Source organism: Herpailurus yagouaroundi, unplaced genomic scaffold (assembly GCF_014898765.1).
Source record: "Herpailurus yagouaroundi ecotype Mexico unplaced genomic scaffold, PumYag 180, whole genome shotgun sequence".
Classification (NCBI taxonomy): Eukaryota; Metazoa; Chordata; class Mammalia; order Carnivora; family Felidae; genus Herpailurus; species Herpailurus yagouaroundi.
In genome coordinates this window covers 4579044-4592337 of record NW_024412411.1, presented here as the reverse complement: position 1 = coordinate 4592337, position 13294 = coordinate 4579044, and the positions used below count along the sequence as shown (strand labels likewise).

The window sequence follows — 13294 nt, the reverse complement described above, 5'->3', positions numbered from 1 at the left end:
TAAAAGTAGAATCTGTCTGATTGAAGTGTGTGTGTGTGTGTGTGTGTGTGTGTGTATGCACGCGTGCGTGTGTATGTGTGTGTTCAGGGAGGCGGAAGGCCCTTAGTTCTACTGCGGACACCTCTCTTCAATCTCCATATGGTGGCACCCTTGGGGTTCTCCCTATGGTGGCACCTTTGGGGCTCTGTTGAAACCACTCAAGCAGGTCATCCCAAAGTGCCTTCTAGCCCCAGTGTTTGAGGAAGTTCTGATCTACACCAGGCCATGAAGAGGGGAGGACTCACTTTAGCCCTTTGGGGCCAAGGACTCACTTTAGCCCTTTGGGGCCAAGACCTGGCCTTATATAGACTGGTGCAAGGTGGGGTGGTACTGGTCCAGCTCTGGGAACAACCTTGACCCTCTCTGGGCCTGAATCCCTCCATCTATAAGATAGAGTGGGGGTTGAACTGGATGATCACACAAGACCGTCTACTTTAGAGAGTTGGGGGGGGGGGTAGTCACAAGGCCTGGGTTGCTAGGGACATGAGCCAGCCTAGGCTGCTGGCAGTTACTGCAAGGGAGAGGTACCAGGCATAAGAGAGACACAAGTCACCTTGGACTTTACAAGGGCTGTAAAATGAGCACAAAGTCCAAAGGGAAGAGAAGCCTCCTAGCTGGCCGTAAGTCCTAGGCTTTAAGGGCCATTGCCACTGCCCACTCCTGTCCCCATCCTTGACCATTCTCCCAAAGAAGCACATCAGGTTAACAATTGGGAGGAAACAGATTTCACAGACTCCTAGACTCATAGGCCCAAATTGTAACCATGTAGAAATATGAATTTTTGGAGTCACAGACCATATGAGGCATAGAATCTTAGAATAATAGAACACAAGTACTTGAGAATCTTTACTAGAAATACAAAATTTAGAACTTTATAATATTAGAATCCTAGACTCTGAGAGACAGCCTAGAATGACAGACATGGAGACTCCTGGGAAATTGGAACCGAGAGAAGGTGACAGAAGCCAGCGGTGCTCAGAGGCTGGGCAGGGACAGGGGATCTCGAAGGATGAGGCCTTTGTCAGCCCCTTGCCTAGACCCAAGGGTAGGCACTAAGAGGGACCTGAGGGTGTGGAGGGCAAAGGAGTGTTGCTGATTGAATGGGGTCCTAATGGGACCGGATGACCTGCTGGGGAGCCCCTGAGAGGCCATTTCTACTCCACAGGCTCTAGAGAGCCATCTGCCAGGAGTCCTGGGGCTTGACTTAGAGACTGTCTGGTTATAGACAGGGTGACTGTGGCTTGCAGAAAGGTAAGACCTGCCCTGGTTCACTTTGAGAAGGATGTCTGGTAGCCACCAGGAAGCCACAGACACATGGGCAGAATCAAAGGCAGGAAAGCAGAGCTTTTGCCCCTTCACGTCCGTGTAGCCTCCCCCACCTACCATCTTATAGTCTTCTCTGTGGAGACTGTTCATGCTCCCCTCCCTGTAGGCAGAGAACTCTAAGCACCGACCCTGGAGAAACCTGAGCTGTCAGTCAGTCTGTCTGAGTCTGGCCTTCCTTCATTACCTGAGAGCTTCTTGGGGCAGAGGCTGTGGACGGCACCGTTTTCTCCCACAGGGAAAGGGCTCATGTACTGCTCCAGAGATAGGGAGCCATTTAGAGAAGACATCCTTGAATCTGGTAAACCCTTGTCCAATCTTCTGCCCGTTTTAGAGATAAGGAGACTGAGGTCAGAGACCTTCGCCGGGTCACACGACCCTTATATTACATACCATCACACCACCTTTAAAAACTGCATTTACTATAGGAGGGTATTTAGGGGATCCCTGAGCCTGGGAGAAGATGCTTGAAGGGATGTGAGAAATAGCCTCCCTTCACTTTTCCCCCTGCCTGTTCCCGCTCTCTACAGAAGCTACACTTCCCATGTCTGTGGGCCTGGACTTTCTGGCTGCCAGTTCTGCCTAATTGGGCCCTTCCTCTTTGTCCATCTACCTCCTCTTCAGTGGCCTGAGTGGGCTGGGCCAGTCTGAGTAACTGCGAGCAGAGCTGGCCAAGGCAGCTTCAAGGAGGCGGGGGAACAATTCCTCCCACATCAATATTTATTGCCTGAGAGCTGCTGGAAGCAGATCATCATGTTCTCAGCCTTCGGTTCTTTTTTAAGAACCTCTCACCCCCTTCCTTCCTCACTCCCCATCCCCAATGTGCTGACAGAATGAATCCAGACAGCCAGACAGGTTCACAGCCGGGGAGCCAGGGTTTCAAAGCATCACAGAGATGCAGCTCTGAAAACCCAAATCCCTGCATCACAGCAGCTTCAACTCCAAAAACTGTGCCTTCTTAGACTTCGAGGCACACAGAATATTGCTCCAGGAATCCAACCTCAGTGTCTTCCATGACAGAACAGAATGGGGAAGTGACTGGCTCAAGGTCACACAACTGACACATGCCTCACCCTTGCTTCTCCCACAGATGCCACCCCATGGCTCAAGTGGTTGTTCTCTGCTCAGATTTAAGGCCCAACTTGGAGACTGCCCATAACCAAAAACCCAGGTTCTTCTCTTTCTCTATGACTACCCCTACTTCTAAGAACTCACCTCCAAGTTCTAGGAATCCTTACCTCGTTCAAATTCTGACCTGAGCTAGGCAGAACCAGTAAGTGCCATCTGCAATTTCAAGCTGTCTTCTTCCCATGATACTGGTCCCTCTGCAGGGCCTGCCTTCCCCTGCCTCCAAGCCCAGCATCAGCCCAGCCCTGCACTATCCTGGATGCCCCTTAGCAAAGCAGCATTGGGGCCCAAGCAGTCTCCCTCCTGGGAGGCTCCTGGACTCCTCCCTTTGGCCTGCCTCACTGCCAATGCACCAGTTCCCACCTGGACCACAGCCATGGCTGCTGCATCAGTCTCCCCACCCCCAGCCACGCCCACACACTTCCTCTGTCCCTTTCTCAGCTTAGAACCTAGTGATAGAGCCACGGGACCCCTGTTTACCCTCCTTTCAGGGCTGCCTGCTGCTCTTGAAGCTGGCAGGCAAGGCCTTTCCTGTTCTGGCCCCTATTGGCTGTTCTAATATCAATTCTCGTTGGTGTCCCATGTATATACCCTCTGATCCAGTGGTGGTGGTGAGGGTGGTGCTGGTGGGGGCAGAGGGAGATGTGTCATGAGGGTCATAGAACAGCCAAGTTTGGGGTCAGACAGACTTGGGCTCAAATTCTAGCCTTTCTAGGTGAAGACATTTTCAGCCCTCTCTCCAAGGCCCAAACTTTCTTGCTCACATCACAGCAAGCATATTCAAATGCACCGACCTGCCTCATGAAATAGAATTATTCTTGTTGCAAAATATTCAACAGTCTTTTTTACAGATCATCTCTTTGAAATTAGAACTACATAGCAACAAATAATTTATGATTGTGATTTCTCCACAATTACTAATAAGAAATATATAAACATAAATAAGCAAATATATATATATATATATATATATATATATATATATATATATACACCTGACACAGAGCTCCTAAAACTCTTGTAAATAAGAGTGCTTAGGAGAATCTTCTAATACTTAGTCTTTGACCCCAGTTCCTGACATGGAGCCCTAAGATCTGTATAATTTCCTAAGTGCTGGGAGCATCTATCACCAAGCTCCCAAATCCCTTGGAATTTCCTGGATGAGAGGAACATCTTTTGTTCTAATGAGATGACTCTCAGTGGGCTCCTGGATGGGAAGTGGTCACCAGAAAGACCAAACCATGATTATAAGCTTAGAACTTTCAGGCCCTCCACCCCCACCCCCAATTCTTCAGGGAGGGGAGAGGGGCTGGTAATGGAGTTAAGGACAATCATGTCTATATGGAGAAAGCCCCCACAAAATCCTAATAGTATGGGGTTTGAAGTTGGTGAACACATCCACGTGCCAGGAGTGTGACACACCCCAACTCCACTAGGGACAGAAGCTCCTGCATTGGGGACCCTCCCAGACCCTGCCCTATGTAATCTCATCTGGCTGTTCAGCAATGCCCTTTATCATATCCCTTGTTACATAATTAGCTGGTAAATCTAAGTCCTTTCCTGAGTTCTGTGAGCTGTTAGTCTAGAAAATCATGGAATCCAAGAAGGGGGCTGTGGGAACCTGATTTGCAGCCAAGTAGGACAGAAGTTGTGGGTAACCAGGGGGTGAGCCTATTGTCTGCAAATGAAGTGGGACTTCAACTGTGAGTCTGAGCCCTAACCTGTGGGATCAGATGCTACCTCCAGGTAGACAGTGTCAGGGTTGAGTGGGACACCTTGTGGGTATCGCCGAGAATTGATTGGCATGAAGAACTCCACACATTTGGTCACAGAAACGTTGTGTGTGTGAGAACTTGGGAAACAAGAAAATCAAATGTACAGATTTTCAGAATGTCATGAAATGTGTGTGAGTATTAAAGAAAACCTGATCAAGCTGACATTACTTGTATATTGAACTTTTATGAAACGTTTCTATTTCGTCATTTTCTTTTGTACTTTGGAGCCAATGTATTGTTTTTAGGGCCTCGTGTGTTGGTGAGTCTGTGGAAAACAGGGAGACCCCCCGATCAGTCATCTGATCTGCCCAGTGGGTCTCTTCTGAGGAAAGACCACCTGCCCCACAGCCAAGCAGGGGTTTCAGCGAGATGTCCTCTAGCACCTCATGGCTTGTTACTTATCTATGAATCTCTGTCCCCACTAGGCCATGCCTATTTTAAGGGTAGAGGCCATGTGCTGAGCTCCAGTGTCGGCCTGACATCTGGCCTAGAGGAGGCACTCAATGTGTGTTTGTCCCCTCACTGCTTCTAAAAAGGCCAGATTCATTTCAACAGCTGAACTCTTTGACCTACTGTGTCCACACCTAGAACGCCCTTCTCTAGGCTCCCACCATCCTTCAAAGTCCAGCTCAATTTCCACCTCTTCAGAGAAGTCTTCTCAGACCCTCCCACCCATTCTCCCCTCCCCCTAGCTCTCAATATTGCTCCGGCACAGCACGGTTAGAACTCACAAAAACCATGAAGTGATGAGCAAAGAGGTGGAAAGTGTAGTGTTTAGAGACAGGGCATGGGATCAGAGAGGCTGGGGTTCTCATCCCAGTGCTGCCCTCAGTGGCCTTGTGGCCTTGGGAAGGTCATTTCCTCCTCTGGCCCCTAATCTCCTCAGCTGTGGAAGGGGCCAGACATACTCATTGCGTGGGGCTGTAGGCAGATGCTGTGGAGTCTGGACAGGAATGGATTTGCAAGTTGTGAAGTGCAGTGCCGGGGAGGGATGAAGTTTAAGGTTACAAAGGAGAACAAGTGGGTGGGGCTGGAGCCTGGACTAGGGTGGGGATGTGAAGGGGGCTTACTTTGCTAACAGGTGAGTCTGAGACCGTCAAGACCTTTCTCCAAAAGCGAAGTTCATGCTTCTCCTTGGGCATCTCCCTGGGGAAGAAGAAGTAGGGGATGGCAGCCAGGGCCACCGAACCAGCGGAGATGAGGAAGCCCAGCCACCAGGCACCCACCCATCGGGGGTCCTTTGAGGTCAGGCTGATACCACCTGAAAGAGAAGACCATAGTGATGTTAGGATCAGGATCCCACCATCGTGGGACTGGCTTCTGAGACGTGAGGTGACTTGGACCAAGAGTCAGGGGACCTGGGCTTGAGTGGTGGCTTTGCCAGTTACATCGCATCTGACCTTGACCCTTCTTGAACCTTAGCTTCTTCAACTACCCAGGCATTGGGTGTAGTGGTCGATGTTATGGACCTTGGAAATGGACCGTTGAGTCTGAATTCCCATTACTAACATAACAACCTTGGGCAAATTACTTAACGTTTTTGTGCCTCAGTGTCTTCCTCTGTAAAATACAGACAGTAGTACCTATATCACAGGTGATGAATCACAGAAACTGACTCATGTAAAGCATTTAGAATAGTGCCAGCACAGAGTATGTGCTGTATAGGAGTTTGCTCATCTTCCTCATCTTACTGTTACTGTTGTGATTTATTATTATTATTATTATTATTGTTATGGTCAGGGCTACTCCTGTGCTTCTCAGTACAAGATTCTCATCGAAATCACCAGAGTGCTTGTCAAAAATACCCAAGACCAACTTAAAACTACCACGGGGTGGGGTGGGAAGGTGACCCAGGAGTCTTACCTTTAACAAGTTCCCCAGGTGTAATCAGGACTAGACTATTCCAGATGTCCCTCCTGGCTGGAACGCCCACATCCCCCATCCAAGCCCTGACCTCAAGGCTGAGTCAGATACCTCCTCCTTCAATTGCTATAGCATCCGCAAACACTTTATAAAGACACAGATGCATAATGACACCAACCCCATGAGCGGGGCTGGTTCCCAGGTGATTGGTCCTGAGCTTACCTGGCCAGGGGCCAGAGTACACAACTGGCACTCAGCAAATGTATCTGTAAAGCTGGGAATGAAGTTGGTTTTTGCACTAAATCCCTCCTCCACCTATTATTTCCCCTGCTTCTGTGCCAGCCTGGCGAGCGTCAGCACACGTATCTCCCTGACTCCTCCGCTTCTCACACACCCAGCTGTGCCTGCAGCAGACACGCCACACCCACCCCTGAAATCCCCCATAGAGAAAGTGTAGGGAGGTAAGTCCACAGGAACAACACATCTGCCTGTGAAGGTGCCACATCTGCCAGGATGATGTCAACAGAGCCAGAAAACACACACCGCCCTTCCCTGGCATTGGGATGTGTCTGGGAAACCTAAGGACAATAACCAGAGCTCACGCTTGGCTCCTGGGCCCAGCTTTCTAGAAGAGAGGAAGGTGGGGCAGGGCTATTCCTAGCGAGACCTGTTAAGAGCTGCCCAGACCTGTCCTGGAGGCACCCTTGTGCAAAAACCAGAGAACAAGAAGCAGCATCTGCGTGTCCATCCATTCATACGTGTGTGACCTTGAGCTTTCTAGAGCTTGCTGAAAATCTCCAGGTGAGGGATGGGACTTCTGAGTAGCAGGAGGTAGAAGGCATAGGTTGGGGCTTAGAGCTGCTTAGATGTGACAATCAGGCAGCTGAGATGCTGCAGTAGTAACCTGTTCTAAAAGGAATCTTCTCCTATTCCCTGTAGGGTGCCAGAGCACGGGGACCCCTACCACTGCCCTCTCCTGGCGCCTTCAGGCCAAGCTTCCATCCTACTCCTTGGCCCACCCCAGCTACTACCTGGAGTAGTGACTGAGGTTCCCTAAATGGTGCCCTCGGCACAGGTTCCCAGACCCTTAAGTGGTCAGAACTAGAAGGGTCCTTAGAGGTCAACCCAGTAAGTTTCCATCTGAGGTAGGCCCAAGGTAACTGAGTCCTGCTCCAGAACTTCTCTCCTGCGTGCTTCTCCATTACCCTGTCTGATGGTGCTTTACAGCTTATCTTCAGCTTTCATTGGATTCTGATTGCAGCTCTGGGAGGTGGACAGGACAGAGAGTATCTCAAAGATGAAGAAGCTGAGGCTCAGAGAGGTTAAGAGGCATGTCCAAGGTCAGTGAGGTTGCTGGGATTTGAACCTGAGTCCCCTGGCTCATTGTCTCCTATTAGACCAGCAATCCATAAGCTAGCTAGCATCTGTGTGCCCCCAGGGACAACTGTGCACTCCTGAGGCTCACCTTCTGGCATCCGGTCGATGTCTACATAAAGGCGCAGCATGAGACCGCCCAGCCCATAGGCCATGCCTGGCCCCATCATGGTTACTGCAAACAGGATCCCTGCAACACAAAGGCTGGGTTAGTCTTCTCTGGCCCTGGCTTCCCTCAGCATATCAGTGCCCACCCAGTCTCTAATAGGCAAGAGCAGTTGGTTAGGCCCAGGAAACTCTGGGTCTTCTCTGGACCTTTACTGGTCACATGGAGCAGAGGTCAGGGACTCATGCCCAGCCCCTATCTGGGCCTCTCATCCCCCTTCCTCTGAGCCTGGCCCTCCCTCAGACCCCGGTTCTCACCAAGGTAGAGGGGCGAATTGCTGTTGTGGGCAAAATCATCGATGTAGGAGATGCCGAAGGGCTGAATGGGCACACCGCCCACGCCGAGCAGGGTCTGTGCCGTGAACATTATCCCCACCGCAGCCAGATGTTGGGTCTCCGTGTAGCTTGAGCAGCTGCTGTTGGAGGGAGCTGGGGTTGGGTCTGGGACCAAGGTTTTGGACTGGCACAGAGAAGCCTCAAAATCCTGTGGCATGTCCACTAAGAGATGATAAACAAATATTATGGCAATAGCTAAGACTTACAGAGCATGCATCGGGTGCAAGGTAGCATTTTAAGTGATGTGTGTATAAATCATTTGACTCCCTCCCCCAACAAACCTAGAGGATGGTTGCCCTCATTACTCCCATTGTACAGATGAGGAAACTGATGCTCAGGCAGCAACTGGTAAAGGCAGAGCTGAGATTGGAATCCAGGAAGCTCAACTTAGAGTCTATGTCCTAAAACAACCCTATGCCACCTTTTTGAGCAGAGGTATATAGAAATACCATGGCGACCATGGCTCTTGGGTAGGGAGGAGCTGTCAAAGGAAGTAGAATTTGAACAAGGCCAAGAGGAACAAACAAGATTTTCCAGAAAGAGAAGGTGGAAGGGGTGTTCCAGGGAGAGGTCACAGCATATGCAAACCCAGGGGCTTGAGAAATTCAGCATGGCTGGCTCACAGAGAGTGAGGGGCAAAGCCAGGGCTGAGGGCAGGGCTGGGCAGGGGAGGGATGCTGGGCCTGGACTGTGGAGGGCTCTAGTGCCCTTGGCCTTCATTTTGGGTGGGCTCAGTGTCAGCTCAGGACACAGATGCAGAGTTCAGTAAAGGGGAATTTCTTAATTTAGTACCAGACAGTTGTTCCCTGTAGCTCACCAATATTTGGTGAGCAAACTTAAAGAGACCCTCATGCTATTATTGTCCCAAATGTGGGTGTAGAAGTGGCTTTCTCTCTGTGGCAGGCCCAGCCCTTTATAGAAGCCAGGACTCTGAGAAAAAGCCACGTGAACCAGGGTGAAGGACCCTGACCTTCAACCAAGGTTACCTGGGTAGAAGACTGGGAGACTTTGACAAGAGGCCCTCAGCCCATCTGGGCCTCAGTTTCCTCATCTGTCAAAAGAGTCTCCTAGAATGGAAATTCTACAGAAACTCAGAAGCACAATAATTCAGTGGCTCAGGGACTCTAGGGCCAAGCTACCTGGACATGTCATGGCTCCACTAGCTGTGGGCCTTCGGGAAATCCCTGTCTCTGAACTTTGGTTTCCTTATCTGTAAAACGGGCTACTGAGAGAATACCTGCTATAAGGCTGTAAATGTTAAGAGTGGTGAGTGGTGCCCACACACAGCACCTACTAGCCATTAAATGTGATGATTGTCATAGAGCCCTGTCTTCTTTGGCCACCCCTAGTAACGCTAGTGCCTATCAGGGGGCCTGGCACATAAGTATTAAAAATAAATTAAGGGGAGAAGGAGAGGGAAGATGGCGGCGTAGGAGGACGCTGGGCTCACCGCGCGTCCTGCTGATCACTTAGATTTCACCTACACCTGCCTAAATAACCCAGAAAACCGCCAGAGGATTAGCAGAACGGAGTCGCCGGAGCCAAGCGCAGAAGAGAGGCCCACGGAAGAGGGTAGGAAGGGCGGCGAGGCGGTGCGCGCTCCACGGACTGGCGGGAGGGAGCCGGGGCGGAGGGGCGGCTCGCCGGCCAAGCAGAGCCCCCGAGTCTGGCTTGCAAAAAGCGGAGGGGCCTGACAGACTGTGTTCCGACAGCAAGCGCGACTTAGCGTCTGGGAGGTCATAAGTTAACAGCTCTGCTCAGAAAGCGGGAAGGCTGGAGGACAAAGGGAAGGAGAGCTGCTGAGCCCCCTGACGACAGAGCTCAGTTTGGTGGGGAACAAAGGCGCTCACCAGCGCCATCTCCCCCACCCATCCCCCAGCCAAAATCCCAAAGAGAACCAGTTCCTGCCAGGGAACTTGCTCGCTCCGCGCAAACACCCAACTCTGCGCTTCTGCGGAGCCAAACCTCCGGCAGCAGATCTGACTCCCTCCTGCAGCCACAGGGCCCCTCCTGAAGTGGATCACCTAAGGAGAAGCAAGCTAAGCCTGCCCCTCCTGCCCCTGTGCACCTTGCCTACCCACCCCAGCTAAGACGCCAGATCCCCAGCATCACAAGCCTGGCAGTGTGCAAGTAGCCCAGACAGGCCACCCCACCCCACAGTGAATCCCGCCCCTAGGAGAGGGGAAGAGAAGGCACACACCAGTCTGACTGTGGACACAGCGGTGGGCTGGGGGCAGACATCAGGTCTGACTGCGGCTCCGCCCACCAACTCCAGTTACACACCACAGCACAGGGGAAGTGCCCTGCAGGTCCTCACCACGCCAGGGACTATCCAAAATGACCAAGCGGAAGAATTCCCCTCAGAAGAATCTCCAGGAAATAACAACAGCTAATGAGCTGATCAAAAAGGATTTAAATAATATAACAGAAAGTGAATTTAGAATAATAGTCATAAAATTAATCGCTGGGCTTGAAAACAGTATAGCTGACAGCAGAGAATCTCTTGCTACAGAGATCAAGGGACTAAGGAACAGTCACGAGGAGCTGAAAAACGCTTTAAACGAAATGCATAACAAAATGGAAACCACGACGTCTCGGATTGAAGAGGCAGAGGAGAGAATAGGTGAACTAGAAGATAAAGTTATGGAAAAAGAGGAAGCTGAGAAAAAGAGAGATAAAAAAATCCAGGAGTATGAGGGGAAAATTAGAGAACTAAGTGATACACTAAAAAGAAATAATATACGCATCATTGGTATCCCAGAGGAGGAAGAGAGAGGGAAAGTTGCTGAAGGGGTACTTGAAGAAATAATAGCTGAGAACTTCCCTGAAGTGGGGAAGGAAATAGGCATTGAAATCCAAGAGGCACAGAGAACTCCCTTCAGACGTAACTTGAATCGATCTTCTGCACGACATATCATAGTGAAACTGGCAAAATACAAGGATAAAGAGAAAATTCTGAAAGCAGCAAGGGGTAAACGTGCCCTCACATATAAAGGGAGACCTATAAGACTCGTGACTGATCTCTCTTTTGAAACTTGGCAGGCCAGAAAGAATTGGCACGAGATTTTCAGTGTGCTAGACAGAAAAAATATGCAGCCGAGAATCCTTTATCCAGCAAGTCTGTCATTTAGAATAGAAGGAGAGATAAAGGTCTTCCCAAACAAACAAAAACTGAAGGAATTTGTCACCACTAAACCAGCCCTACAAGAGATCCTAAGGGGGACCCTGTGAGACAAAGTACCAGAGACATCACTACAAGCATAAAACATACAGACATCACAATGACTCTAAACCCATATCTTTCTATAATAACACTGAATGTAAATGGATTAAATGCGCCAACCAAAAGACACAGGGTATCAGAATGGATAAAAAAACAAGACCCATCTATTTGCTGTCTACAAGAGACTCATTTTAGACCTGAGGACACCTATAGATTGAGAGTGAGGGGATGGAGAACTATTTATCATGCTACTGGAAGCCAAAAGAAAGCTGGAGTAGCCATACTTATATCAGACAAACTAGACTTTAAATTAAAGGCTGTAACAAGAGATGAAGAAGGACATTATATAATAGTGACAGGGTCTATCCATCAGGAAGAGCTAACAATTATAAATGTCTATGCGCCGAATACTGGAGCGCCCAAATATATAAAACAATTACTCATAAACATAAGCAACCTTATTGATAAGAATGTGGTAATTGCAGGGGACTTTAACACCCCACTTACAGAAATGGATAGATCATCTAGACACACGGTCAATAAAGAAACAAGGGCCCTGAATGAGACATTGGATCAGATGGACTTGACAGATATATTTAGAACTCTGCATCCCAAAGCAACAGAATATACTTTCTTCTCGAGTGCACATGGAACATTCTCCAAGATAGATCATATACTGGGTCACAAAACAGCCCTTCATAAGTTTACAAGAATTGAAATCATACCATGCATACTTTCAGACCACAATGCTATGAAGCTTGAAATCAACCACAGAAAAAAGTCTGGAAAACCTCCAAAAGCATGGAGGTTAAAGAACACCCTACTAACGAATGAGTGGGTCAACCAGGCAATTCGAGAAGAAATTAAAAAATATATGGAAACAAACGAAAATGAAAATACAACAATCCAAACGCTTTGGGACGCAGCGAAGGCAGTCCTGAGAGGAAAATACATCGCAATCCAGGCCTATCTCAAGAAACAAGAAAAATCCCAAATACAAAATCTAAGAGCACACCTAAAGGAAATAGAAGCAGAACAGCAAAGGCAGCCTAAACCCAGCAGAAGAAGAGAAATAATAAAGATCAGAGCAGAAATAAACAATATAGAATCTAAAAAAACTGTAGAGCAGATAAACGAAACCAAGAGTTGGTTTTTTGAAAAAATAAACAAAATTGACAAACCTCTAGCCAGGCTTCTCAAAAAGAAAAGGGAGATGACCCAAATAGATAAAATCATGAATGAAAATGGAATTATTACAACCAATCCCTCAGAGATACAAACAATTATCAGGGAATACTATGAAAAATTATATGCCAACAAATTGGACAACCTGGAAGAAATGGACAAATTCCTGAACACCCACACTCTTCCAAAACTCAATCAGGAGGAAATAGAAAGCTTGAACAGACCCATAACCAGCGAAGAAATTGAATCGGTTATCAAAAATCTCCCAACAAATAAGAGTCCAGGACCAGATGGCTTCCCAGGGGAGTTCTACCAGACGTTTAAAGCAGAGATAATACCTATCCTTCTCAAGCTATTCCAAGAAATAGAAAGGGAAGGAAAACTTCCAGACTCATTCTATGAAGCCAGTATTACTTTGATTCCTAAACCAGACAGAGACCCAGTAAAAAAAGAGAACTACAGGCCAATATCCCTGATGAATATGGAGGCAAAAATTCTCAATAAGATACTAGCAAATCGAATTCAACGGCATATAAAAAGGATTATTCACCATGATCAAGTGGGATTCATTCCTGGGATGCAGGGCTGGTTCAACATTCGCAAATCAATCAACGTGATACATCACATTAACAAAAAAAAAAGAGAAAAACCATATGATCCTGTCAATCGATGCAGAAAAGGCCTTTGACAAAATCCAGCACCCTTTCTTAATAAAAACCCTTGAGAAAGTGGGGATAGAAGGAACATACTTAAAGATCATAAAAGCCATTTATGAAAAGCCCACAGCTAACATCATCCTCAATGGGGAAAAACTGAGAGCTTTTTCCCTGAGATCAGGAACACGACAGGGATGCCCACTCTCACCGCTGTTGTTTAACATAGT

The 13294-nt window shown here is 48.4% G+C and overlaps 1 protein-coding gene across 8 annotated transcripts in view; it reads right to left on the bottom strand.

Annotated features, from left to right (window-relative positions):
- The window catches only part of SLCO2B1 (solute carrier organic anion transporter family member 2B1), a 63021-nt gene that overhangs the window by 30412 nt on the left and 19315 nt on the right, over nucleotides 1-13294 (bottom strand). For all 8 annotated transcript variants that reach the window (XR_005794665.1, XM_040489364.1, XM_040489366.1 and 5 more), the window contains 3 exons: nucleotides 7926-8165; nucleotides 7594-7692; nucleotides 5336-5526 (listed from right to left, as the gene is read on the bottom strand). Coding sequence is in view for 7 of the 8 variants with exons in the window: in XM_040489364.1 (XP_040345298.1) it covers nucleotides 5336-5526; nucleotides 7594-7692; nucleotides 7926-8165 (530 nt within the window). In the remaining variant the exon portion in view is untranslated. The remainder of the gene's footprint in view (nucleotides 1-5335; nucleotides 5527-7593; nucleotides 7693-7925; nucleotides 8166-13294) is intronic.